General features: G+C 59.3%; 3 protein-coding genes across 3 annotated transcripts; 2 read left to right on the top strand and 1 right to left on the bottom strand.

Annotated features, from left to right (window-relative positions):
• Positions 1-1,293: 1,293 nt before the first annotated feature.
• On the bottom strand, positions 1,294-19,096 carry WWP2 (WW domain containing E3 ubiquitin protein ligase 2). The gene is given in 25 exon segments (XM_070953128.1): positions 1,294-2,393; positions 2,480-2,552; positions 2,664-2,760; positions 2,894-2,998; positions 3,650-3,770; positions 3,966-4,106; positions 4,410-4,543; positions 5,758-5,917; positions 6,276-6,364; positions 6,442-6,513; positions 6,602-6,680; positions 6,829-6,957; positions 7,176-7,257; positions 8,543-8,597; positions 9,717-9,891; positions 10,106-10,195; positions 11,248-11,419; positions 11,631-11,752; positions 13,193-13,289; positions 13,750-13,890; positions 16,875-16,996; positions 17,325-17,472; positions 18,502-18,564; positions 18,927-18,975; positions 18,977-19,096. Coding segments are annotated over 25 exon segments (2,736 nt in total). The 3' UTR covers positions 1,294-2,293.
• Positions 19,097-19,172: 76 nt separating this feature from the next.
• NOB1 (NIN1 (RPN12) binding protein 1 homolog) lies at positions 19,173-21,806 on the top strand. The gene is made up of 9 exons (XM_070952746.1): positions 19,173-19,254; positions 19,325-19,457; positions 19,543-19,680; positions 19,829-19,896; positions 20,195-20,341; positions 20,453-20,638; positions 20,734-20,831; positions 20,913-21,057; positions 21,331-21,806. Exons 1-9 carry the CDS (start codon positions 19,192-19,194, stop codon positions 21,598-21,600), a joined length of 1,248 nt encoding a protein of 415 aa, XP_070808847.1. The 5' UTR covers positions 19,173-19,191; the 3' UTR covers positions 21,601-21,806.
• A 1,427-nt stretch (positions 21,807-23,233) lies between these two features.
• Positions 23,234-25,911, top strand: NQO1 (NAD(P)H quinone dehydrogenase 1). Its single transcript, XM_070953132.1, has 6 exons — positions 23,234-23,353; positions 23,535-23,699; positions 23,785-23,915; positions 24,109-24,222; positions 24,599-24,700; positions 25,158-25,911. The coding sequence occupies exons 1-6, from the start codon at positions 23,347-23,349 to the stop codon at positions 25,467-25,469; spliced, it is 831 nt and encodes a 276-aa protein (XP_070809233.1). The 5' UTR covers positions 23,234-23,346; the 3' UTR covers positions 25,470-25,911.
• Positions 25,912-26,907: the final 996 nt, after the last annotated feature.

The following is a 26,907-nucleotide window of genomic DNA, read 5'->3' as shown; positions in this document are numbered from 1 at the left end:
TTTTCTGTGGGAAATGGGTCCAAATGGCTCTTTTGAGTGTTTAAGGCTGCAGACCCCCATCCCAGTCTTGTCACTGTCTTGCCAATCCTGACTTGGACGGACGGAAGACCTGAAACTGGTGGTCCGCCTCTTTGTTTCTTCCCTGGAGAAAAGACGGTTTCTGGCCAACCACTAAGAGGGACCGATCCAAAGCTCTGGAGCCTCACAAACCAGGTCTGCGCTGGCAATTCAGACAAAGCCCCTCAATCTGGGGGCAGACAAAAAGGCCGCATCCCTGTACAAAGATGGAGCTCCACTTCCATGGGTCCTACTGAGCTTGAGATGGTCCTGGGGCTTCTCTGCTCAACTGGGAGAAAGGCACTGCAACCAGCCGTGGCTGGGAGGGTGGAACCTCCGTTGCCTTTGGAGAAAGGGCAGCAGCCAGACCATCTCACCCCAAGTTTCCTCCACTGGAGGGATGTTGAAGGAGGAGCCCGATTGCCCAAACACCCCTCGTGCCATGTTCCTCCTTGGCTTCACAGCAAGACATGGCACGGGGGCAGAGGAGATGGCAGCACCCCCACAGGCAGCTTGAAGTTGGTGGGAAGCAAAAGCTCCATCCTGGAACGCATGTTCACCAGGCCTCCCTCCCTCTGTTCCCCCAGGGAAGAGGAGGGTCCTGCCTTGGCAGCAGAAACCCTTGGTTTTAGGCCAAGCAAAACCTGGCTGCTCCTTGGCCAGGCACCTGGAGCCAAGGACGGGAGAAGAGCCCTTTGTGCCAGACCAGGTCCCTCTCCACCCTCAGAGGGCATACATGGACTGGCCTGGGTCCTGCCAAGGGCTGCCTCAGGGCCCCTTTTCCTACGGCTCCTGGTCTACCTGGGCTTCCTGTTGCCTTTCTGCATTTAAGCGCCCAGCAGGCTTCACCAGGCTCATGGCACACTCCCTCGATGCCTGCCTTGGCCCAGGGCCCCTGCTGAAGCATTTGTCGGGTAAGGGAGAACCCAGCCAGAGGAAACAAGTCCTTTTTTGCACCAGGAACCTCTGGCTGCAGGTTTCGCCTCAAGAGGCTTAGTCGCTCTGCTGAGCTTTGGTGCCATTCAGCAGAGAGGCAGGCGGAGAGACTGCCCACCCGATGAACATGCTACCAGCATGCAGGCAGACAATGCTCCTGGAGTCAGCCGAAGAGGCAGGAAGCTCCTCTTCCCCAGCATAGCGTCCCTTCCCCAGCAGCTCCTTCCCCACCCACTTTCACGTGAAAATGAGGCACCTGCTGATCGGGTCCTTTCCAATCAGGTACCTGGAGCACAGAGACACATGAGCAGCTGCGGATAGTTTATTGAACAGAGGTGGTATCACTGAGGCAGATGGTGCAGTACAAAACTACTTAAGATCCCATCAAAAGCTATTGCAATTCTTGGTGTCCAGAGACGTTTATATACACATTTATATATTCACATACATGTTTTTATACACATTCGTACACATACCCTCTATGGAGGCCAAAGGCCCCCCCAAGAGCGTTAAGATGCACAAGCCCACCTTTCCTGGGGCTGGAGTGGTCTCTGCCTCCTGCCCCTCCAGCTTCCCTCACACAAACACAAGCTGGTGCAATCGGTCGCAGAATTCAGACATTCGCACGCAGATCAACCACGAGGAAGTTCGTCAACTGTCCCTGATGCTGCCTGCCTTTGGGAACACGCAAGCCCTTTGGTCAATTCTGCCTGGAGATTTCCAAGGATGCTTCCCAGGGCCTGCTGTGGCCAGACTCCAGGCCTGCCTCCCAGCCGGGGCTCCTTATACCCTGACAGCAAGAGCTGGTCTGCAAAGAAGCCAAGATTGCTGGGCACAATCTGGAAACAGGGAGGGTTGCCCTGAGTCAAAACTTCCTGTGCCAGGCTGGAGAGCAGCTAGTGGAAGCTGCCCCAATGAGTTGCAGCAGCCCAGCTGGAGCTCGGACATTCATGGTAATATTAAGGCTGACAGGAGGGGGGAGGGGGGAACTGCTGCTGAAGTGCTCTGTGGGTGAGGAAAGGCCCTAGCTGAAATAGCTGGACAGGAGGAAGGGGGAAGGTGGGCCTGCAGGAGACCCAAAGTGCCCATAAGAGGCTGAGATGGCCAGGGAAATGCAACTCAGGAGGGAGCAGGAGGGGGCTCTGGGATCCAGCCCCCCCCCAAGCCTTGCCGGGGGGGGTGCTTCCTCTACATGATCTGGCTCCAGTGGTCCCCAAGACGATCACTCCATGCCATGTGCCCCAAGATTCTGTCCTTTCTGGCAGGCAGGATGGCTCTTCAGGCTCCTTCCAGACTGGCCTCACTCCTGCCCAAAACCCTCTGTCTCCTCAATGGCGTAGAGAAGCTTCTCCTTCAGCTGCTCATAACTCTTGTAGGGAGGCAAATCCAGGCGGTTGAAGCTGAAAGAGGCAAGGGCTGGTTGGCAGGAACAGCTCTGCTCACTTTTGGGGGGGGGTGTCTTACAGGTCTTGCCATGCTGACTCACCACGTGTGGCTTCGAGGCAACCAGGTCTCCTTGCCAACTTTGTCAATGCAGAACTTTTGGGGTCCATTGCTGCCTGATGGAGAGGAGCAGTGAAGGAAATGCACTGGGCACATCTGGAGAACAGGATGCCCGACATCCCAAATGGGCCCTGCTTCCCCCCTCATTCCATGGAGGGCAGACTTACCAATGAGCTCTGTGAATCCTCCAACAGGCAGGCGGCAGGTCCCTGTCACAAACTGGAGAAGCCGGACTCTCTTCTCGTTGTCCATCTCCTTGACCACCTGCAACCACCAGATGGGAGAGGTGATGGTAGGTCTCTTGACCAGTCCTGGGATCACCTCCCCCACCCCAGCTGTGGACTCTCCCAAAGGATCTAAAGGTTGCAGAGCCCTCCTGGTCCCTCTGGCCACCCACCTGCCAGAACCACTGGATCTGCTTGCTGTTCTTGGTGTAATGCCTGTAGATGGTATTCTTCTGCCAGTCGCTCAGGTCAATTTCCTGCATGCCACACAGCATCAGCTGGGGGGGGGGAAGCAGCAAGACAGCAAGACTCTCTCAGCCAGCCAGCTCAGCTGCCCAAGGAAACGGCAACAATTCGCTGACTGACGAAGCCGAGGATGCATGAATCAAAGATGCTTCCATAGTGCATTTGCAGAGGAATTCAACAAGGCCACCTGCATCGGCCTACTTGGATGGCGCACCGGCTCTGCCAGTGCTGGGAGCATGGCAGGAGCTGCCAGTCTGGCCTTAGGGGAGACTGGCCCTCCAAGGAAAGTTTGGAAGGCAACCTTGGGCTCAGTCCAGAATGCCCTTCTCATTCGGAAGAGATTTAGCTTATCTGACTGACGGGCTGCAGAGCCGGTTTAGTGCTGTGTGTAAAACATTGGCAGACGGTGAGCTCTATGAAAGCCAGCCACTCCCTCTCAGCCCCAGGCAGAAGGCAATGACAAACCACTTCTGCAAAGCCTGCCGAGAAAACCTCAGGGACTTTTCCAAGAGGCTTTCAGGAGTCAAAACCTGGGACCCCAAAAGCCAAGCCAACCCCGACTGCATATCTGTAGCCTCCCTCGGTCAGAGGAGGCTGTGGGCTTTTGGCTTTTAGGGCCGGGACCGGCAGCTGTCCTGAGAGAAGAGCTAAAGGTCCCTGCTTCCACGTGGCGGCCTGCTCACCTCCAGCTCCTTCTCGTCAAAGTAGCGCAGCCATTCCAGGGGGGCCACCTCATTGAATCCATCCAGGAAGGCCTTGGTCTGCTCCTCAACACCCCGTGTGAACCGCCAGTCGGTCAGCAGCCTGCCAGGAGAGAGAGCCACTCAGCCACCCCAGCACCCCGCAGTCTTCTGCCTTGGCAAAACTCTCTGGCCCAACTGCTTTGCCCTGCGGGTGTCCCCCTGACACGGTCTAGAGGAAGGGGCTCCCACCGCCCCAAAGGAGCACGCAGCCAAAGCGCCCAGGCGCTCTCCTGTCTGGCCTGAAGGCTCAACTCACATGATGTACTCCTCCTTGTTTTCCTCGGTGACCCGGAGGTTCTCCCCGCCCTCCTTCAGCTCGTGGGTGGTCACCTTGCCAAGGATTTCCATGTCCTGGATGAAGTAGAGCTCCAGGGCACACTCCTCCAGGCTGTTCTCCCTGCAAGCGCCAGAGAGAAGCTGGGGGAGGGGCTGGACAGGGGGTCTCAAAACGCCTCCCACAAGGCACAAAGGTGCCCAAGTGGAACTTGTCATCAAGCCTCCCGAGATCACTCCCCATGTTGACTTTTAAACTGCCCCCTGACATCCAAAGCTGAACCCCAAGTAGCCACCCCCTTTATCCCCCTCCCTCCAGAAGAGCAGAACTACAGGAAGGTCCTGCCCCTCTGAAAACACTGATGGCGCCCCCTGGGGAGGGCCCGAGGTAATAGCAGCCCTCCAGAGGGGCCTCGGGAGAACTCACTTGATCCAGATGATGGAGTTGTAGAATTCGGGATCGATGGACTCCAGATCCTTGAGGGTGGGGCGCTTATTCAGCATCCGCTTGTAGAAGGGCAGGGTGAAGCCCGTGTCGATAAACTTGCCATGGTAGAGTGCCTGCAAGAAAAGGAGACCCCTCAAAGCATCACTCCTGTCCCCGAGACCCCGATCGGCGGTCCAGCATCTCCTGAACTCTGAGCAACAGTCGTGTCATCTACCTTGACATGGCACGGAAACATTGGCTGCCTCGGGATCGAGCTCAGTGCCCTCGCCAACCCAGCCAGGAACCCTGCAGTGTCCCCAAGTGCCGCAGGCCAGCTTGCCTCCCCCCCCCAAGCCCCCAGCCCCACTAATGTCATCCAGCCCATGGCAAGGGGTGCCGGAAGGTCTGGAGCGCTCCAGGCATTTTTGCAGCTGCCCACAGGGTGTGAGGGGGGCAGAGCCAAAGCTCCAGCCAGCACCGGAGCTGGGCCGCCTGACTTTGCAGCCCCCTCCAGAGCTGCAAGCGAGGAGGCGGGTGAAGAGGGCACTGCCCCCTCCATCTCTGCTAAAAAACAGTGATGCTGCATTTGGAGAGGGAACACAAAGGCCACCTGTCTGCGCCCCTTTGCCTCAGCAATTCGGTCAGCCTCAGTTATGCCTGATTTGTAAGCTAAAAGAAACAAAGCAGCCTTAAGCAGAGAGGGAATACTGATTTTTTGTTTAGAAAAGGAAATGTGTTCACTGCTACAAAACGTGCTGTGTTCTTTTCCAGATTTTTTTTCTTTCCTTCCTTTTCAAAGCGCCCAGGTCTTGTAGCCCCTGCTCCCTCCCTCCCTCCATTGCTGGCACTCAGACCCCATGACCTGACACTCCCTCCCCAAGAGGAAAGGAAGGCGGCCTCTACGGGGAGGCGGCCTCCCGAAGAAGGCTCCACGAGAGGGCAGGCTGTGCTGGAAATGTCCACTTGGCACAGGTGGATAGCGTCTGGTGCCACCCTTCCGGACTAATAAATGGTATTAAACGGCATCAGTTGAGCCCCCAAAAGCATCTGTCTTTTACCAGAGTTGTGCCAGCAGATCCTGCCTCAGTTGGCTGCTCTAGACTAAGGCTCCCCCTTCAATGTTAGTTACCAAGGTGGGGAGCCCTTTCGCTTCAACTGAAAGAGCTCCCCCTGTGCAAAATAGTTGCCTTTGGAGGCTGCTGCCCGTCCCCACTGGCCCACCTTTGCCCAAAGCCCTGAAGACAGGCGGATGCCTGGACTTTAACCCCAGCCAGCTGGGCAGAACTTGGGGGGGGGCGTAGTCTCTGTCTTCCCCCTCCCCGGAGCCAGAAGAGTGGGACTGGCTCACCATGGCGATGAAGCGGCCAATGAAGCGGAAGTAGGTGAGGTGGTCGGGGTTGATGGAGGAGGCAGGGTTGATTTGCAGGCAGTAGTTGTTCTTGGCGGCGTACTCAAAGAGGCAGTACATGGGGTTCAGCACCTCGTGGGATAGGAGGAAGAACCACTCGCTGGGGAGAGAGGAGCGGACGGTGAAGCTCCTTGCCCCCCTCCCAGCAGCCCCCCCCCAGCTCTCTCCCCAAGCCCCAGCTGCCTCGCTCGGTGCAGGCCCCGGCATCCCGTCCGTGGTTCTACCCTGTGGTAGAACAGCACCAGGTCACCTACCATAGGGTAAAACCACTGGCGGGACACCGAGAGACACTTCAGGTGCCCTGGCAGGGGGCATTGCGGCAGGCAGGAGTCTGTGGCTGCCCTGCTCCTTTCTGCCTGCATCTTCCGCACCTTCCAGCATGACTGGATAAAGTCCCGGGGGGGGGGGATGTTAGAACAGAAGCTCCGCCCGACCCCCATCGTGCCCTGCCGACTCACCGGGCAATGCCCCCGTAGTCCAGACCCTCTTCCCCACGCATGATGATGTACAATCGGCGCCGCAGGTCGTAGGGCTTCATGTTCATGATCTGGAAAGAGAAGCCGCAAAGAGGATCAGACGGGGGAGGGGGTGGAAGGGGGCTCCCCCACAAAGGCTGAGCCTCACCTGCTGAAAGGAGTCCTCAAAGAGCGTCTGCCGCGAGACGCTGATCTTCACGTGGCTGGGGAGGGCGTTGGACTGTGAGGGAGAAAGGGCTGTGAGGGTCCTGCCGGCTGCCCTGGCAGCCCCCCTTCCCCAGCCGACATCCCCCCCCCCAAGGACTCACATGGCAAAGGAAGCGGAACTGGTGAAACTTCCAGCGAAAGCTCCGGTCATAAGCGCCAGGGGAGCCCCCCTGCTTACTCCTAGGAGGGAGGACGGAGATGAAAGGTCCGCGAGCACTTGGGGTGCCTGGAGACCCAGCTGGCCAAACACAGCACAAGCTCCAGGGAGCCCCCCTGCTTCGCTAGGCCCTGTGGAGCTGCAGAGGTCGCAAGGCAGGGAGGAACATACCCAGACTCGAATCCGGGACGGGGGTCTTTGAAGGTGGTGGTGCGGGTGTTGTGGTCCACAAAGTACCGCACCCGCTCGCTCGTGTACTTCATCTCCCAGCCGGGGGGCAGTGCCGGCTCCTGGATCATCCTGGCCACGGGAGGGAAGGATGCCCATCTGGTGATTTGGCCGCATTCCCTTCCTCCCCCCTGCTCGGTCCGTTCCGTCTCGAGGCCCCTCCCGGAGCAGGCAGGACATGGGGGAGAAGCACCCAAGCCTGGCTCTCCAGGCAGTGGACCAAGAGGGGCACTGGGGCTCCGTCTGGCAAGCCACGGAAGGCGGCTCAGGCGTGCTGATGTGCTACCCACCCCTGTGTGCGAGGGTCTTCCCATTGTGTGGTGCGGGTGTTGTGGTTCACGTAGTACACTCGCCCGTTGTCCTGCCGCTTCTCTGTAAGGGAAGGAGCGATGGGGAGGCACTTCTGGCCCCAAGGAGCTCCCTGGAAAGCTCTGGCACAACGGCCCCCAACAGCCTGACCAGGAGGGAAACGGGGGCTGCTCTGCACAACCTTTGGCCTGGAGGGGGGGTCTGTTCGAGGCCTGGTGCAGAGCCCTGCCCTCCTTTGGGCCCCCGGGCCCCCCTTGCTGAACCTGCATAAGACGGGTCCCGAAGGACTTCCTTCTCTACCCCCTATCTGAGAAGGGCAGGCCGGCCCAGGGATGGGCGCTCAACTGCTCAGTCCCAGAGAAAAGCCGGGGTGGGGGTGGGGGGGTGCTGCTGGCTAAGGTCAAGCAGAGAGCAGAGGCACCTGGAATGTACCGGGGGCCCACGCTCTTCCCATTGGGCTCAGGGTGCCAGAGGAACGAGGGCTGGGTGCTCACTTCCCCGGAGCTGCTGCTGGGCCCTCTGCACATGGTCTGTGGGCTCTCTCGCCACCAGAGCCTCAGGACCCAAGGAGCCAGGCCGGGAGTCTTGCTGAGGGGCTTTCATGGCAGACCTCTCCCCTCTCCTCACTGCTCCTTTCCTCACGCTCTGAAGATGCTGCCATTCTGCTCTGCCCCCAGCCCCCTCCCCGCCCTGCTCACAACACCCCAGAACAGCCATTTGGCTCTTCGGCCCTCAGATCGGGGGCTCTCAAGCCTTGAAAGGCAGGGAGAAAAGCCTTATTGATAACCCAGCTGTATTTTGCACAACTCCAGGCAGCGTACAGAATGCTGTCGTTTCTCATCTTCCCCTGCGAGGTGGGCTGGGCTGAAAGGGAATGGCTGCCCAAGGGAGGACTCGCACCGAGAGCTTCCTGGACTCTGGTCCAGCTCCAAGGCAGCTCTCAGTAGGCTTCACTACCACAGGACTGTGTGGGTCACTCCTGAGCAGGTGGGTTCCTGGCCCCCTAGCTTGTGCTGCACTGCAAGGGCCACAAAGCTGCCATGAGGCCATTTCATCCCCCCCACCCCCCAAGATTCCTGCCACAGACTTTGGGGCTCCCTCAGTCTCCATCTCAGCAGCGTCCCCTACCTGCACAGGTCTCAGGGGTCTCCCAGGCAAGCTGGGCTCATCAGAAACAGAGTTTTCCCCTTCCAACCTTGCCCCACATGTGAAAAGGAAAGGGGTGAATGGAGGAATTCCAACAGAGGCTCCCTCAGTGCAGGAGACAAGAAAGTAGGCAGGTTTACATCAAAGGCAGGATTTGCATTCAGAGCCCAGAGCAGGTTGCACCGGAGTTTGAAGTACTTACCCCAGCCAGAAGGAAGTGGGCCCAAGGGATCATTGTCAGCAGCCGTGCCGGAGGACTGGAAGGAGCAAAGCCAGTGCCAGGCCGGTAAGGCTTAGCGGCAGCCGCCGGTGGCTCCTCTCCCCACCGCTGGCTCTGCCCGCCGTGCCCCTTTTGCCCAGGGCCTGAGAAGGGAGCCGAGTGGCATCTGGCGTGTGCCTGCTCGGGCAGCAGTGGGAGCGCCTCTGGCCGCGTGCTGGCTGAGGCAATGAGCCCCACCGCAGCCCCTCGGCCAGCCTCCTCCAACCACACGCAACAGGGAAAATATTGCAGGCCTTTCCAATGAAATCATTCCCACAAGTCCGCCACGCCCAGAGCTTCCTGGCTCGGCCTGCCGCCCACTGCCGCCTCCTCCCCCTCGCACGGGGCCGTGAAACCAGCGGCTGGGCGCGAGACAGGCTCGGCCTGAGAGGGCACATTCATGCCACCCAGACAGGCGTCGCCCCAGCACCCCCCCTCCGCCCAGGCCGGTACAAAGCACCTTTATGCAACTCCGGGCAAAGGGGCCGGGCCGGGAGGTGCGACACAGCTGCCAGCAGCAGCCGCCACAGCCGGTTGTTTAGATAGCCCCCTCCCCAGCTCTCAGCAGGGTCTCCGGAGAGAGCAGGCCTGCCAGAGTAGTCAGAGCTAGGAGGCTGAAAAAGCAGTTATTGTGCCCCAAAGGTGCGTGGGGCTAATTCCCACCCAGCAAAGGGGGGGCTGAGTCCTAGCTTACACTACGAAGTTGCACACAGCAGCTTGTTAGGGACTTTGCTGCCCAAACGCCAGGGGCCTGATCCTGACCACCCCATCCCCAGGACTGTGCTGCCAATGAAGGGAACAGGAGGTGCCTCTTCAGAGCAACCTGCCCCCAGCATCCCTGGCCCTCCCAAACCCAGGGAATGGAGCCTTTCCTTTCCTACCTACCTACTTACCATCCTGTGCTGCTGCCCCTGCTGCCGCCTGAGGAAGATTCAGTGAAGCCAGAAAACTCCCGGGATCCTCCAATCCCAAGAACGCCCGAGGAGACTCCCAAGAAGGGTCTGCCTGAACTGCGGGACCAGCCAGCCTTCCTTGGGACAGGTGTTGATTTCTGGCAGGGTCTTTGGCCTCGGAGAGAAAGAGGGGGCCCTGGGGGTGTGTGTGTGAAGGCCCCTACCTGGTAGAGGAATCTCTGGCTGAACTGCTGCATGGCGCCTTGGAGCTGGTTGCGCTGGCTCTGCCACTGCTCGTAGGTGCGCACATACTCAGCGGTGGGGCGCTGCCACGTGGTGGTGCGTGTGTTGTGGTCCACAAAGTAATACCTGCCACGGGGGTCCACACGTTTCTCCCAGCTGCACATAAAAGGAGCCCCTCACCAGGTTAACTTGGCTTCCCTCGGGGTCCCCCATGTGGGTGGGCGTTCAGCACCTCCGGGTTGCTGGCCAGGGCCAGTGGGTGTTTGGAGAGAGGGCTGGGGGCCCAGCTTCCCTGGAGCCGGACTCCCCGGGGGCTTTGGGTGCCACGGGGGCATCCCTTGGGCCAAGCCCTGCCACTTGCAGTACCTACCCTGGTGGAAGGGGGCGCTCCCAGGTGGTGCTCTTGGTGTTGTGGTCCACATAGTAGACCCTCCCGTTAGGTAGCTCCCGCTGCTCCCACCTGTAGGCGAGGAGGAGGAAGTGAGCGGACCGCGGAGACCGTTCCCAGAGACTCCTGGCTTCCCTCTCCTCTCCGTGTGTTTCGGAATCTCTTGGAAAACCAAGCGGGGCCTTGTGCGGACTCACAGCAAGTGCCTGAATGCAATCTCTGCTGCCCCAAAGGGGAGCCCCCTCCCAGGGAGGACAAAGGGGCACCTGTAAGCCAGCCACTGACCAAGCGCAGCAACCAAGGCACGCTTTGCTGGGAGTGGAACAGCCACGCTGAGCCCCTCTTGCCATCCAAGCGAGAGGCCGGGCCTTGCGCAAGGAACCGCAGCCTGTGCTGTGCCTGTGGCAGGCAGCATAATACGCCTTTGTGTGCACAAGAGACAGGGGAATGGTGAGCGGGCGCAGTCCCTGGGTCACTGAGGACGGCTGGCTGTCCCTGGACCAGACGCACTGCTGATAGGAACCAGATGCTGGGCTGGAGGGCAGGAAGTGGGGGCAGCCAGTAAGTCCGCTGGGGAGGGGCCTTCTCTGCAAAGCCCAGTTCCAGCACTTGGAAGCCCTCCCCCAGGCCAAGGGGGTTGGGCAACGCTGAGCTCCGGGCCGCTGGAGAACAGAAGGCAAGCACAAGTCAGGGTGTGAAGCCACTGGGGACTCCCCCCCCCCCGGGGGGAAAGGGGATGCAGGGACTGCACACGGGAGTCTTGCCCCCCTCACCACCGCAGCCGAGCCCCAGACGAGACCTGGGGATGAAAGAGCTTCTGAGAGGCTGGGATTTTTCCAGCATCTGCTGAGCCAAACACAACAGGGCTCACACAACTACACAAGAACGCACTGAGTACCTGGCGGTGACACACCCACCCAGGAGACACCGTACTAAGAGCCCTTCCATCAGAAAATGCGGGAAGCCTCTGTGCTGGGGGGGGGGGGTTGCACAAGAGCCCTCTATGGAATGAGGCCAGAGCCCTGCGCCAGACTGCCGGCCTCTCCTTCCAGGCCAGGCCTGCCCCAAAGCCCCCCCAGACAAACCCAGAGATGCTCCCTCCCTTCTGGCCCCTGGCCCCTTACCCAGCTGGCAGAGTCTCCAGCGCCTGGACTGCCCCCTGGGAGGCCTGGACGTCTGGGGTTGGTTCCTCTGCCTCTGGGGGTGGGTGAGCCACGCTGGGCTGGGGGGATGCCTCCAGGGGCCCAGCCCGCTGCTCCTCAGTCTCAGCTGCGGGGTTCTCGGACTCTCTGTTCACTGCAAAGACAGAGCCCCTCCTTTGGCTCAACAACACCCTCCTCCATGCCTTCCCCACAGTGGCGCAGATGCCCCAGGCGCCTCTGGGGGCTGCTGAACCACAATTCCCAACAGCCCCGGCCAGAGCGCAACATCTGGAGCCCCCCTCGCCAGAATGCAACTATCAATTTAGGGGCTGCTGGACAGGCATCACCCCTCTGCCCAGGCCAACCTGCCCTGCTCTGGCTGCCCTCCTGGCCTCTGCCCAGCTGTGGAGGCTGGATCTTCAGGCTCGGGCTGTGCTCCAGGGTGGCCACATTCTGCCTGGGGGCTTCCGCTGCCGACCTGGGTGCTCTGGGGAAGAAAGAAAGGGAAGATCACCACTGACAGCCTGCCCCCCCCCCTGCGCCCACAACTCCAGGCCTGCTCACAAAGAGGGGCTGCCACTGCACCATTGGTTTAGTTTCTGTGACTCCTGGGCAAGAGGGGAGCTGAGCAGAGTGCCCGGGAGGCCACCTTGTGCCCTCTGGGGGTCTGATGGGGCTCCTTTTGGGAGTGCCAAGGCTTAGCAGCCTCAGGAGATGCTTGGTGCAGAGGCCGCCGTTCTCCTGCCGGGCCCCAGCATCTCACAGGGGCCTGGGAGGGGCCCAGCTGTTTGGTATGAAGAGGTGGGCTGCGTAGGCCCGGCTCAGAGCTGAAGGGTAAGATCTGGAAAGCTGGTCTCCCCAGCCCTGGGCCTGCTGGGCACCCTCACTTGCAAGGACCACTCAACGCTCCAGGGCGGAACTAGGGAGGCCTCTCTCTGGGAACTCGAATTCCCAGAATCCTCAGCCAGGTGGGCTCCAGAAAAATGGGCTGTCCCCTTTCCTAAGGCACTCACAGAACCATGTTATAAGATTGATGACAAAGATCAATTAATACAATTACAGTATAATCAACTTACTGACTCACCCGATGGGGGTGGTATGATCCCACACACCCAAAATGCCCTGGAACTAACACCAGGCTAGGCACGGGGAAGAGGAGAGAAAACTGCAAAAGCTGCCCACGAACAAGTGCAGAAGGCTCCCCCTGGCATGCTGTGCAAGGCAGGAAGGCAGGTGCCCCCCCCACAGCTTCCAGACACACCCCCCCCGGCTGCTTCCGAAGGACAACTGATTGGCAGATGGTTGAATGTAGCCTTCCTACGGGCTCCGAACTTGGCACCGTCTTTTAATAGCTCATGGAAGTGAACCAAGGCAGTCACATGGCAAAGCTTATGGAGCTTAAAATAGGACCAGGGAAATGATATGGGTGTTGCTAGGGGAAGGCTGGGGGGGGGCACTGGGCCCACAGAGCCAACAGGCGGGGGGGGGGGGGCAACCACTGGCCAGGAGAGCAAGCCAGGCCCTCAGTTCTCCCATCTCAGTGCTTGCATGTGGCACAGAGCCATGATGCCAGAGGCCCAGGAAACACAAGGGCAGAACAGCAAAGGAGCCAGAGCAGCAGGGGCTGTGTCACCCATCTGCAGCTCCCCTCCCAGACCCGGTTCCTCACTCAGGAAAGGTGCAGTGAATGGAGCAGTCAGCCCCCACCCCACACACAAAAAGGAGTGCCCCGTTTGGGGAGGAGGTCATGAACTGCCCTCACCCTCCCGGGAGCATTTGCTGCAGCCAAGTGACCCACAGGGAGCCTGCCTAGGGGCTCTGAAAGGGCCCCGCAGGACCTCAGCCAGGGGGGAGCAGTAGGGCTGGCTCTCCTCCCCCTGGAGCCCAAGGAGCCTTTAGGCAACTTCTCCACCCTTGTGGAGCTTACCTGGACCAACCACCAAGGCAGTTTGTGCTGGAGGCTTCGGGCCTGTTCTCTGGGGATGCAGCTGGGCCCACAGATTCCCTCCCAGTTCCCTGGGGCCCTGAAAGAGCAAGAAGCTGGGAAACGCACGGAGCCAAGCCTGGACAGCATCCTGTTCCCCCCCTCCTGTCCCAGGACTGGAGGCTTGCAATAGAAGACAGGCCTGGAGAAAAGGTTCAGGATTCTCTGGGGGGCCCAGAACAATTTGCAATTGGGCTTAGGGGATTTTGCCTAGGGCGGCTGCCTGGGTTGGTGCTTTCTAACAGGCCTCAGAGCCCATTCCCAGAAGGCACCAGTTGCACTAGCAGCCCCCAAACGGTCCCCCCCTCCCCACGGCCTGCTTGCCCCAGGGCAGGAACATCTGCCCACCTCAGTCTGACCAGAGGCTGCTCCTCGCCCCCAGAGGGCTTGGCTGGTGGGGCACAAGGTTCCTGCAGGCTCCTCAGGGAACAGCCCGGGTACTGCAGAAGGAGGCAGGAACAGGGAGGGCCACCCATCCCAGGCAGCTCCTGCTTGCTCACCTTCGGCTGCTGCGACGGGGCCATTAGGCAGGCTGCCCACCTCAATGCCAGGCCCATCCAGAAAGACTGTCAGCTCGCCGCCCGAGAGGAGACCGCCTCTGTTCTCTGCCTGCAGGTTCAAGGTCATCGGCTTGTTCTCCACTGCGAGGGCGAAAGCCGTTGCCCATCAGCACCCACAATGCCTGAGCCGGCTTCACCCCAGGGCTCTGCTCTCATCGGGCAGCTGGTTCTTCACCCTTACCACTCCCGCAGGAGCCACTGCCTCCCCATCGCCCCCTGTTCTGGCTGCATCCCTCTTCTGGGGCCAGCAGAAGCCCACCTGCTATTTGAGGCCGAACTCTAACTCAAGACAGCCTGCAGAGACACCCCCACACCCCCCACTAGCCTGGTTTCCAGAAGGGAGCCCAGCAGGCCCCCTAGATGTCTCCTTTTATGCTGGGGGAGATGCCCCATAAAGACATTCCACTTCTGCTCTGTCCCACCTCAGCAGTCCACTTCCCCACTGCTGCTTCCCAGATATCTCCCCCCCCATAGATGACAGTCCCCCTCTCCAAGCAGAGGACTCAGCGCATCCCCTCCTAAGAAAAGCTCCACTTGTGCGTCCCATCAAGGCCAGATCCCCTTCAGTTATCCCATGGGGCTTCCCCAGAGAGGGTCCCAAAAGCAGGCTGAGCCTTGAACTGGCTTCTGAGTAGCAGGGCTTCCCTTGGCTGGGACTCCCATGGGGGGGCGGGGCAGTAGCGGGCAGTAGCCACAGCGGGGGGGGGGGGGGGAGGTGAGCATGCCAGCTGCCTCCTGAAAAAGGGTCCCCGATGCACCTCCCACGGCTGACTGAGGAGTCGGGGGTGGGGGAGAGGAAGAGACTCCAGAAAAGAGGAACGGAATGGAACTTGGGGAAAATGCTGCTTACAGAAAGGAGGTTTGGTCTAGAGAGAAATGGAAAGAGTCTGAATTTTGGGCTGGGGGGTGGGGAGAAGTAGTTCAGTGTTTGAAAAGTGTAAAAGGGCCTCAGAACTGCAACTAATCACAAACTAGTACATAAAAATTGCCAGAAAGGAAAAAAAGAATTTTAGAACCATAATTTCTGCGTGATAAAACATGGCATTCTTTTTTTTTTAAATAGGACTCAGATTCTCTTCTGGAAAACTGTTTTCAGTGTTGATTCTATATTTTAAGATCTGGAAATCCAGACAGGCTCCATGGAAAAAGATGGAAGTAAAGGCTGCATGAGTTCGAGAAGCAGCAACTGAGCACCTCCTTCCAAGTCCCGAAAGGCTGCTGAACAACTCTGTGTGTGCAGCGAGAGAGAGAAGGGCCCCCAATACCCAGTTTTCCACGGGGTAGTCCTGGTGGAGGGGCTGCCCTCCCTGGCCAGGACAGCCTCCACACCAAGCAGCAGCCTGCAGGGCTGGTGTCTGCGGAGATAAGGAAGCCTTGCTCAGTAGCCTCCCCCCTTGCATGCCATCACTTGCACCGGCTGGAGCTGCAAAAGGGGAGGGGGGGCTGAAAGAGGGTTCTCAAAATACCCCTCAATACAAACTGAGAAGCAGGACAGGCAGGACTCTGTCTCAGCTCTTCACTAGTTCACCCACAGAGCTGACTGGGTTTTTTAACTCCCCACCCCCACCCCCCAATACACCACCCGCTCCAGGTACAACCATGATCAGGAAATCAACTGCTCCCCCCCCCAGCTTTGGCACAGAGCCTCCTCCCAGCCCAGCTGCAAAACACCGCTGGGGCTGGGCTCATCAGGCCAGGCAGGAAAGGGAGACCCCTCCCCCTTAAGGTTGGAGAGCAAAGAGGCCCTTGCAAGGAGGTGCTGGAGGGGGCTGGATGTGTTCTAATCACGTCCCCTGCTCAAGCTGCAGAGGGCTGTTGGTCTCTCTCCACCCCTCCACCCCAGAAGTGGCCAACGGGTAGCCTCGGACTCAGGAAGAGTTGCTTCAGGAGGGGTGATTGGCAGGGCACAGGGCTCAGCAGGACCCCAGGAAGGTCTCTTCCCAGCAGGGTCAAAGGCTGTTCCTGGGGGGCTCTGTTGCCTCAGAGTTTGGCCGGTTTGGTCATTGCTTAAAGAAGGATGGCCAACCAGGAGATCCACCAGTGGTCAGTCCACCCACAAGTCCGCTCTTCCCATCAAAGGGCATCTCTTGGGCAGAGCCTGGCAAGGAGCGGAAGCAAGGGTGCTCTTTCAGAGAGGATCAATTGGCTTCCCCCTCCTCACTCTCCCTCACTAGGATGTGAAGTCCATTGGCTGCTCCGTTCCTGGGGTAAGCCAGGAGGAAGCATCAGCAGGTCCCTTGGGGCATGCAGGCGATGGAGCAGCCAGGCCTCCTCCAGGCCTCCCCATCACCCAGCATCTCGCCTATTCTGAGTTACAACAGCTGTGGAAGTGTCACCCCAGAGCCCCGGGGCCCAGCTGCAGCGTTCAAAGCCTTTCCCTGCAGCTGAGGCCAGGCAAATTCCTTTCTCCTTCTGTATCCATTTGCTCCCCCAAATTGCCTTTCACCTTATGAAAGGAGCATTGTATCCACAGAGGAGGACGGCTCAGGTGAGCAAGCAGATGGCAAAGGGGAGGCTCACCCCACTATTGCCCTCTGGCCCCAGCCACTAAGGGCGCCTCAGGCAGGGTGGCCTCCAAAGGCCCAGTGCTTCCAAGGGCACACGAGGCTCCCGGCTCAATCCGATGCTGCTGCCCCAAGTGGTAGAGATCTCCAAGTTAGCAGAACCAACACTGCCAGGCCAGAAGATTGGAGCCCCCACTCCCGGCTCTCCCTGTTTTCTTTCAGCCCAGCCCCACTCAGGAGACTGCTTCCTCTTCATGGGAGCCAAGGGGCGGGGAGAGGAGCTGGGCTGAACAGACCGAGCGCTGTGCTGCCCCTGAATGGAGACCTTTATGCACCACGGCTGCGAGGGCCACCCCAGTAACTGCCAAGGGGGGCAGAAGATGGCCAGCAGCCAGAGGAGAGATGACCTCCATTTCAGCAGCTGCTGCTGCTGCCATCGCCCCACTGTGGGCCTAGGAGGCCGCCCAGCTGTTCACAAGGTGGCCTTGTTCCTTTCCTGGCTGGGTGTTTCTGCTGCCAGGAGGCCCAGCGAGGGCAGGGTTCAGTGGAGCAGAGAGATACCTTGCCCCTTGCTCTGCTTCAGTATGCTGGAGAGGCTGACGGACGCCACTCCCAGCAGCTCATTGCGCAGGGTGTGACAGCTCCAGAGCTTCAGATCCAGGTGGCTTTGAGAAGTGACATTCCTGGGGAAGAGAAGGATGGGGTGTTGAGCCCCTGGGACCAGGCTGACACGCAAACCATTAAAAAAAAAGGGGGAAATCTAAGCAGGACCCAAGAGCAGCAGACAGAAGCACCCAGCGTTCTGCTCTTAAGAGCAGACCAACCTGGAAGCAGCTATAGCAGAGGAATCACCACCCAGTCCTCCTGCAGATCTGCCTGGCACAGCCCCCAGCCCTTGGTCAGCAAGGGGCTGCTTCTATGGTAGGCAGCCCAGCTGGAGCAGGGATGTACGGCCGCCGGAGCAATGCTGTCCGTCCCCTCCCCCAAACGGCTCAGGGCCCCGGTCCTTACAGCACCAGGCTCTCATTCCAGAGCAGCTCGGAGCTCCCGGTCTGCTTCCCTGTTTTCTTGGCCTCGTTGGCAAGTCCATCTGCTACTACCTCCACAAAGGATGTGATCCGAGACTGGCGGCCCTGGGCCTTGGGCTTTGCTGAAACAACTGTGGGAGGAAGGGGTAGACATGACTGCCCACACTCATCCCGACCTCTGCTCATCCTCCCCATCAATCAGGCCACTCTGCACACAGCAGCAGTCATCCTTTATGTGCCTGGCAGGATCCGAGGGCCTGGGACAAGAAAGCACACCAACTTCTGTTTCAATTAATTGAAAGTGTTTAGGCAAAGCTTCACAGGTGCAAAGCAACTATCGCCTCAATGGGCCACAACACCCAACTGAGGGAGCTCCCTCTAGGCACCTCACATTTGGAGCCAAAGCTCCCTGGAAACCTCCAAAGTGAGAGTTGGGAGGGAGGGCATCAGGGCAGCACCAGTGGCTGGCCAGACTGTGGGAGAAGCCGCTGGGCTTTGGGAGCCCCCTAGTGGCACTCAGGGGGCATGGGAAGCAGCTGGCCAGCCTGAAGGGGCCACCCAGGCAGGTGTGGAAGGCGAGGGGTGTGCCGAGGGGCTCCCCCAACTATGCTGCACCTGCACCAGGCTGAGTTCCTGGATCCAAAGGACACGGAGTTAGAGGAAAGCCAGGAGCGACTGAGGTTTTCAAGGTCACTAAACAGGAAGAAACACCACGCAGGGAGCTTTGCAGCTAGATTATGGCACCTTAAAGGGCTGCACGGAAGGGAAGGGGCAGACCCCAGGAAGGCCTAGGCTGGGCAACCCGAGCTGGAGTGAAACGTCTCCCTGCACACAGAAGCCATTACAGCGGCTGAATCCGGCTAGAAACCCTCAGGAACAGTTCAGGAACCGCTCCTGCTCTTAGGAGGAAAACGGCCAGGGGAGATCCGGGGGTCAGAGGCAGAGCTCCGGCCTGAGCGGGGGTTCCCCCAGCAGAAAAGACGGCAGCATTTCCCCTGCCCGTTACAACCGGGGGAGGAAGAAGGCTGACACCCTAGCAGCCCAAATCTGTTGCTGCCTACGCACCTTGGCCGGGCCGGAGACAAGCCTCCCTTCCCTCCCTCCCCTGGCGGAAAGGGGGCAGCTACGTGCGGGGCTGGGGAAGGGCAAAGCGGACCCACCTTTCACAGTCAGCGGAGATTTCTGCCCAGGAAGCCCCTCGGAGGCCATCTCATCGTCCGGACCTGCAAGGCGACAGCGGGGCGCTTCAGCTGCAGGCTGGGCCGGCCGCAGAGCCTCCCCCACGGCAAAGACACCGGCGGGCACCGGAGCCGCAACGCGGGCAGAGGGGCAGCCCAGAGGGGGCGGCGAGGTCCCGGCGCGGCCGGCAAGAGGCGGCGGCGGCTACGGGCGCTCCGCTTGGCCCGCCTGGGGTTGCGGCTCGGGCGCCCGGGGAATCCGAGGGCGGCGGCGGCGGCGCGAAACAGGCCCCGCCTGGGTCAGCCGGGGCGAAGTCCGGAGAGGAGCGGCCCGGGCCGGCCCGGGCGGCGGGGACCGGGCCGCGGAGCAGGGGCTCTCCTGCCGGCCGGGGCCGCCCTCAACCCACCTGCGGAGCGACGCGGCCGCTGCGACCTCCGGGGCCCCGCGGGGCTTCTGGCTGGGGATTCCCGGCGCGGCTCCCGAGCGCTTCCGCCTCTGGAGCCTGTCACGTGACGGCGGGTCACCCGGGCACGGCCGGACCAGCGAGCGGAGCGTGGGGGAGTAGAGCGGCCGCATGAGTCGGGGTGGGGGTGGGGGCACCCGGAAACTGCGGCACTTCCTCCGGCGTCAGTGCCTCTCTAGCGCGCGGCTGCTCTCTGGCAGGGCTCAGGATGGCGCCCGTGGAGCATCTCGTGGCCGACGCCAGCGCCTTCCTGCGGGGGGCGCCGCTCCAGGTAGCCAGGGCGGGGGCCGCCGGGGGGAGGGGGGAGGGGGAGCCCCCCGTCTAACCCGCTGTCCCCGCAGGAGATCGGCAGGCGCGTCTACACCACCCGGGAGGTGCTGGCGGAGATCCGGGACCGGGCGGCGCGGCGGCGGCTGGCGGGGCTGCCCTTCGAGCTGCTCCTCCGGGAGCCCTTCCCCGAGCACGTGCGGCTAGGTGAGTCCCCTCCCCTGCCCTGCCCCGGCCCGGCCCCCCGCCCCCCGTCGGCCCCCAGGAAAGCCCGGCTCTCTTGTGCCCGCAGTGAGCGAGTTCTCCAAGCAGACGGGCGACTTCCGCAGCCTCTCCGCCGCCGACATCCAGGTGCTGGCCCTGACGCTGCAGCTGGAGGCCGAGCATGGCGACGGGCGCCCCCTGCGGACGGAGCCGCGGCCCCAGGTACCTCCGGCGCCGAGTTTTACGCCTGCGAGATGCTCTGCTTGTGCGAGGCGGGGGCTCGGTGGGGAAGGGGACGCTGAGCCGGGCCTGCTGCCCTCCGCTCAAGACTTGCACCCGGTGCCGTCTCTCCCTGCCCCGGACTCTGCAGGTACAGCTCAGCTTAACAAACCGCCACCCTGAAGCACCGGTTGATGTTCCTGGCTTCCATGTTCCCCCCAAGGTAATTGTGGGAAGCAGCCACGCCGGGTCTGGCGTGGGGGCAGAAGGGCTGGGAAGCAGCTTCCTTTCTGCTGATGGCTGTGGGAAGGAGCAGTGCTGGCCTGGGTGCTCAGCCTCCACTGGGAGCCTCCTACTAAACCTTCCCAAAGACAAGAGGCTGGAAGATTGCAGAGAAAGGGCTGCTTCTTTGCCAGTTACTGGGACAGCTGCTGCCTTGACTGACAGGTGCCCTGGGGAGGCTGCTACACAGGCCCGGCGTCAACTGAGATTCATTTTGTTTTTTTACTTTCAACCCTGAGACAAAATGCCCAGGGAATGAGAGGATCCCTTTGGAAGCAGAAACAGATCCAGCAGATCCTGTAACACTTGCAGAGACTGAGTTTTCTTCTTTCCTGTTCTGGAGGAACCCATTGCCTAACATAGAGGAGGACCTGGAAGGCCTGTTGGTAAGAGAGCCACTGCCTCCCTTCCCTTGCGGCTCCATGACTGGCACACAGAGGATTCCTTGACTCAGTGGGCTGGACAGAGATCCTGTCCAATTATTCCATCCTTCACAGAAAGCAGACCCTCTTCTATTGGAGGCGAAGGACCCTGAAGGCCAGGAGAGTAGTGAGGAGGAGAGTGGCAAGGAGGAGGGCTGGATCACGCCGAGGAACATTGAGCAGATCCAGAAGAGCACTTGCTGGGGGAGTGAGCCTGCCAAGGTGCAGGTTGGCTGCGTCACCACTGACTTTGCTATGCAGGCAAGCAGGCGAGACCAGGCAGCCCCCTGTTTACCCCAGTTGGGCCTTGCCATGCTCTGATCCCCCATGACTTGCCTTTTCCCTGTCCCTCCCAGAACGTTCTGCTGCAGATGGGGCTAAATGTGCTGGCGTTCAATGGTCTCCTGATCCAGCATGCCCGCAGCTATATCCTGCGTTGCCATGGTTGCTTCAGGTATGTGGTTTGCAAGCGCACAGGCTGACTACTAGCTGGGAAGCCATGGGGCATTCATGGGGCTGATGTGCTGCTCTCTAGGACAACGTCAAAAATGACCCGGCTTTTCTGCCCCCACTGTGGGAACAAGACGCTGAAGAAAGTGGCCGTGACAGTGAAAGACGATGGCAGCTTCCACTTGCATTTTTCTCAGAACCCCAAAGTCCTGAATCCACGTGGCCTCCGGGTGAGTGCCCCATCCTGGTGGCCTGCTTCTGCCTGCCCTTTCCCCTCTAGCGGGGGCTGCCAATGCTTCAGCCGGCCTCTTCTCTACCGCCCTCTCCCCCCCATGAGAAGCGCTGGGCTGGGAGCAGCTGAGCTACTTTAGGCAGCCATTCCCTGCTTGCCAGCCCCAGGCCAGAGAACCGCTTGGGCAGATCAAGGCTGCTCAGGGCCTCTGCAGCCCAGGGAAGGCCATTGCCTCCAGGGGGGTAACGGCCTGCCGGGCTTGTCTCCACAGCACTCCCTGCCATCTCCGCAAGGAGGCAAGCACGCCAGTAACCCCCACCTGACAGAGGATCAGCGCTTCCCCCAGCAGCGGCTCTCCCGCAAGGCCAGGCAGAAGACCAATGCCTTTGACCCCGATTATGTGGCTGGAGTTTCTCCCTTTGCTGAACATGACATTCACAGCCGGGCAGCCAATCTGCAGATCCGGGATGCAGCACTGGGTGCGGGCAAGAGGCGCCTGAACCCGAACATGAGTCGCAAGAAGTTTGTGAAAAACAAGTGAGGGAGAGAGGCCAGATTCAGCCCTTTGGACATGGGTGAAAGGGCTGTTGTGAGGCAATCCAAAAAGGGCTGCAGGAAAAGTGTCTTTTGGAGAAAGTTGACTTGGACTCTCGAGAACCATAGCAGCAGTATTTGGAATAAACCCTGGCTTTTCTTCAATTATGGCTGTTTTTTAGATGTGGAGAAAATAAATTTGGCTTCTTTCAAGTGATGCTTGGTGTAGCTGATGGAAACTTTTCCCTACAGAGACCCTTCCCTAGTTTCCCCTCTGGTTAGACAGCCCAAGGGGCACAGAGGTCCTACATTTTCCTTCCTTTTTTTCATCAACAACCCAGAAGGGATTTGGATGGCTGGAGATGGGCCAGTTTTGTGCTACTTTTCTTCCAAGATGCTCAAGGTAAGCTCCCAAATGCTTCACCGTAGCCGTTCAAGGCTAAAGTGTGATTCATCTGTCAAATGTGCATCTTGGCTTTCCTAACATTAACTGATGCCACCAACCTTCCTTTGGGGTTCTGGCTCTAAGCATGCATATGATGAAACAATCCTTCTGGGAGACTCAGCAAATTTGTTTGTCCTACAGTGTTTGATTTTGTCCCTCGAGAGATCACTTGCAAACTAAAGAAAGGAATTAAAACTTCTTCCAGCAGGGTTTCCTGTGAAAAAGAATAAGCGTGCTGTATTTCAGCAGCCACAGGTAGTTAAATGCACAGAACCTGGAAGAGCTAGTGTGCTTTTCGGAACATGCTAATGCCCAGTTGCCTGGGTTGGCGTGCTGGCCTTTGAACTCCGCAACCCCTTCAGCCCAAAAACCAAAATGTTGCCCATTGCTTTTCTTCTGACGGGGGTCTCGTGTGAGCCCAGGCCACAGAGCCCACCAGAATTGGCAGCAAAACTAGTAGGGCTTTGTGGAGGCCACTCCATCCTCCTAGGGGTCTGCACTGCTTTGGCTCCTTTCCTAGGACCCACCCTCACCAGACAAGTCCAGCAGGGTTTCCTGCCTTGTGTTCTGAAATCTATATGGAATAACCTATATGGAAATTTGGCAGCAAAGGTCTCTGATGTCTTTGAAGCCGCTCCTGCATAACTGGGTGCGGTGTTTCAGTGGGTTGAAGGCTATGAGGGCCAATGGGTGGGGCACCCAGAGCTGGCAGGAAGCCACCTGTTTGTAGTGGACAAAGGCCCTCTGGGGCCCCTTCTCCTGTTGTGGATACCAGCACGGTTGCCACCGGGGCCTGCAATCCAAGGGGCCCAGGGGAGCCGGTGCCGCCTCGTTTTAATGCTCCTGGAACTGCTCCTTCCATTGCAGCTGCCCCTCTTTGAAGGAGACAGAGACGGTGGGGCTGCTGCTGGGAGCCAGAGATAGAGGCCAATCGGCAGTGGCTCCCCAGCTTCTTCCGTCCTGGGGGAAAGGCGTCCTAAGGCCGGGAGAGCAGCACTCTTAGCGGGACAAGGGCCGGCAAAGGGGCTGTCGACGCGCCCTCTCCGGAGACCTCCGGGACGCCGGCCGCACCCACTGAGTGGCCGCGGAGGGCCGGGGCTGGGAAGGGGCCTCCCATTCCCCGACGGGAGGCGGAGCGAGGCGCGGTGGGGATCGCCGCCCCCAAAGGCCGGGGGTCGAGGCCGAGGCGGGGCCTGCCAGGCCAGCTTCGCCCGCTGGATCCCGACGCGCTGCTTCTCTCCGTCGCCGGCCGCTGCTAGAGGCGCCTCCTCGCTCGCTCTGCCGCCGCGGTGCCCTCGATCCCCATCCATGGCTGGTAAGTCTCCCTCCGGGGGGGCCCCCTCGGCCAGCCGCCGCCCCTCCGGAGCGCCGGGTCGGGAGGGTCTGGCCCGGCGGGCTCCTGCTCTGCCCGGGGCGCCGCTCCTCTGGTTGCTCGCGGTGGGAGCCGAGCCAGGCGGCGCCTTCTTCCTCCTCTCCTCCTCCTCCTCTCCCGGCAGCGAGACGGGCGTTGATCGTGCTGGCCCACCAGGAACCGGGCTCGTTTAACCACGCCTTGCAGCGGGCGGCCGTCGAGGCGCTGGAGAGCGGCGGCTGGAGCGTGGCAGTCTCGGACCTCTACGCGCAGCACTTCCAGCCGGTCCTGTCGCGCACGGACTTCGCCGGTACCGTCACCGCCACCCCCACCCCGGCCGCCCCCTTCCCGACCGCTTTATCCGCCGCCGCCTAACCTCCGCTCGACCCCCGCAGGCGACCCCGACGATCCGCGCAACCTCAACTACGCGAAGGAGGCCGGGCTGGCCTGGAAGGAAGGCCGCCTTAGTAGCGACATCTTGGGCGAGGTGGACAAGCTGACAGCCGCCGACCTCGTCATCTTCCAGGTGGGCGCCGCCTGCCTGCCCGCCCAAAGCTCGGTCTTTGCCCGCGCGGCTAGTGCATCTCCTGGCTGACGCTCCGGGGGGAGCCGCCGAAGCCCCAGGCAGAGCGCTTCGCCGAGCCGCCGCCTTTCGGGTTGGGAGGGATCAGAGCCAGGCCAGCGGGGGCCTGATGAGCCAGACTCTGCTTGCCTTCCAGTTTCCTCTGCAGTGGTTTGGCCTCCCAGCCATCCTGAAAGGCTGGTTCGACCGGATCCTCATCCAGGGCTTTGCCTACTCCTACGGCGCTATGTACGATCAGGGGCCCTTCCAGGTAGGCGGCTGCGGCTGGGGGGGGAGGGAAGTGCCGCTGGGGTTGCTTGAAGGGAGCCGGCCGCCTTGGCTGGGCAGGGGACCAGGGAGCAGTTGCACTACCCACCAAAAGGGGGCCGGCAGGCAGGCATCCGCCATGCAAACCCAACTGGCACTTTGCTGCCACCGCTTTCTGGCCACCCCAAAGGGCCCCTCATGCTGGCCCTGAGCCTCAGTGCCGTCTGTTGCTAGGGGAAACATGGCAGAACCCCCCCTCCCCTGGTCTGGGGTTGGAGCAGTCAGGCAGCAGTGGTGGTGACAGGACCCTGCCGGTCCCTCTCCTTCCAGGGGAAGCCGGCTGGGGAAGCCGGGCCTGACTGTGCTTTGCTTGCCTGCAGAAGAAGAAGGCTGTGCTGTCCTTCACCACTGGCGGGATGGACTCCATGTACACCCCAGCAGGCATCAATGGAGACATTAACATCCTGCTCTGGCCGATACAGGTGAGGGCCAATCTTAGCAACAGCTCAGTATCTGGACTGAGGATGGGAGGTTGCTTAGTGTCTTATTGAAATGCCGGCCTTGGGAGTGTCTCTTGCATTTCTAAAGAAAAGTTTGTGTGCAGTCCGAAGTCCCAGGAGGGAGGGGCACCTTCCCAAGAGCAGAGAATTTCTGGTATGCAGGAAGACGGCAAAGGTGGACACGCATACACCCCCCCCTGCATTTCACAAGGTATTATCTAGTAGTTATGCAGGCAGTTGATTTAGTCTCTAGCAAGTTTTCTGTTTATAATGAAATAAACTACTCTGAAGTAACGGAACGGCCTTTTGCTGGCCTTGGTTCTGTGGACCTGGCAAGGCGTTCAGGGTACGGGTGGTTCCTCCAAGACCAAATGCCAAGATGGTGCATTTGCCTGGCTCCAGGCGAGCATTATGGCCCTTCTGGTTCTTACCCATGCAGAGTGGCACCCTTCATTTCTGTGGCTTCCAAGTCTTGGCTCCCCAAATTGCCTTCAGCGTCGGTCAGCACACTCCAGAGGACGTCCGCTCCCAAATCCTGGAGGACTGGAAGAAGAGACTGGCAGCCATCTGGGAAGAAAAGCCTCTCAGCTTTGCCCCAAACAGCCTTTTTGAGTTGAATTTTGCTAAGGGGTTTGTGCTGAAGAAAGATGTCCAGGAAGAGCAGGAAAAGGAGAAATACGGGCTGACTGTTGGCCAGCACCTGGGGAAGCCATTCCCACCAGACAGCCAGGTCAAGGCTCAGGAGAAGTAATTGTCCCATTGGGAAGCTGTGTAGGATTGCAGTGGCCATGAGCCCGCTTCTCCCTCTCCCCTGCAGGTGCAGGGAAAGGGGCTTCTCCTCAACGGGGCCTTGCCTGAGTGCCCAGCTAAGGCAATGTCGGATCCTTTAGGCAGGTTTTCCACCCAACTCTATTCTTTCTCTTGGTGGTGTAATTGGGGCTTCGATTGCCTTGAAGGGCTGCCCGCCAATGGGATCAGAGAAGTCTGCTAGCATTGCTTCAGCATTCGCGTTGCCTAAAACCTGGGGGCCTTTTCTCTTTGCATATTTAGAGTGCTGTCAGTGCCTGCTTTTTAAATCCCAAATCCAACTGCTGAGACTAATCTGTCAGATGTTAGGTAGGAAGTGATCATTGCCCCTCCCTTTCTGTCTGTAAATGTTCTTAGTGAAATAAAAGCCCTGAATATGTACGTTGCGCCAATGTTCTGTGGTTAATTTGCCAGACTGTGAAAGAATATTATGCACTCCATAATAGCTATAGGTAGTCCTTGATTTACAACAGTTCATTTAGTGACTGTTCAAAGTTACAATGGCACTGAAAAATGTGACATGACCGTTTTTCACAGGACCGTTGTAGCATCCCGTCACGTGATCAAAATTCATACTTGGCCAGTGATTCATATTTATGACAGTCGCAGTATCCTGGGATCATGCAATCCCCTTTTTCAACCCTCTGACAAGCAAAGTCAATGGGGAATCCAGATCTACTTAGCAACCATGTTACTAAGTTAACAAATGCAATGATTCACTTAATAACTATGGCAAGAAAAGTCGTGAAATGGGGCAAACAAATGTTTCACTTAGCAACATAGGTTTTGGGCTCAATTGTGGTTGTAGCTCGAGGACTACCTGTACTGCCGTTTTCCAAATAAGCAGTTTACATCGAGGTAACCTGATTCGCTTTCATTCACTTTTTCTGCAGTTGTAGGTTGTTTTAGAAATGGCCATTGGCCTTGCAGAAGAGACACGTACAACTCAAAAAGCAGAGTAAAGCAAAGTCCCTTTAGTTGTGAGAGACACATCAGGTCGACTGACTCAAGTTTCAGAATGCAGAATTAATAGAGGATACCAATGCAGTGGTGAGATTACACTTTGTATGGCCATTATGATTACAATTAAAACCTCGGTGCCCAAACTGCATCTTGGGGCAGTCCCATTTTTATTTCAACATATTATGGTTATCACGAGCATTTTTCAGTCTGGACTCCATAAAACAGAACAAAAAGTTCCATCTCTGTTGGCAGCTGCCAAGTTGAAAGGCAAATACAGGCCAAGTTCAGAAGATCATCAAACCTAGATTTTATTCCCGCATACTCCCTCCCCCCTCCACTTTGGCAAGACAGAAATCTGCACTTCTCCCAATGCTCTTCCCAGGATAAGCATCCCCAGACAACCCCAAAATTTGTTGAGG

This window comes from Pituophis catenifer, unplaced genomic scaffold, assembly GCF_029215685.1.
Source record: "Pituophis catenifer annectens isolate HBS135680 unplaced genomic scaffold, rPitCat1.0.hap2 SCAF_13, whole genome shotgun sequence".
Lineage (NCBI taxonomy): Eukaryota > Metazoa > Chordata > Lepidosauria > Squamata > Colubridae > Pituophis > Pituophis catenifer.
This window is presented reverse-complemented; position numbering and strand designations above follow the sequence as displayed.

Coding starts and splice junctions, on each gene's coding strand:
- NQO1 (XM_070953132.1), top strand. Junction 23,700..23,784: donor GTCGCGCACGGACTTCGCCG/GTACCGTCACCG, acceptor CGACCCCCGCAG/GCGACCCCGACGATCCGCGC. Junction 24,701..25,157: donor TCCTGCTCTGGCCGATACAG/GTGAGGGCCAAT, acceptor TTACCCATGCAG/AGTGGCACCCTTCATTTCTG.
- NOB1 (XM_070952746.1), top strand. CDS start 19,192: ATGGCGCCCGTGGAGCATCTCGTGGCCGACGCCAGCGCCTTCCTGCGG. Junction 19,681..19,828: donor GGAGCCGCGGCCCCAGGTAC/CTCCGGCGCCGA, acceptor CTCTGCAGGTAC/AGCTCAGCTTAACAAACCGC. Junction 21,058..21,330: donor TGAATCCACGTGGCCTCCGG/GTGAGTGCCCCA, acceptor TTGTCTCCACAG/CACTCCCTGCCATCTCCGCA.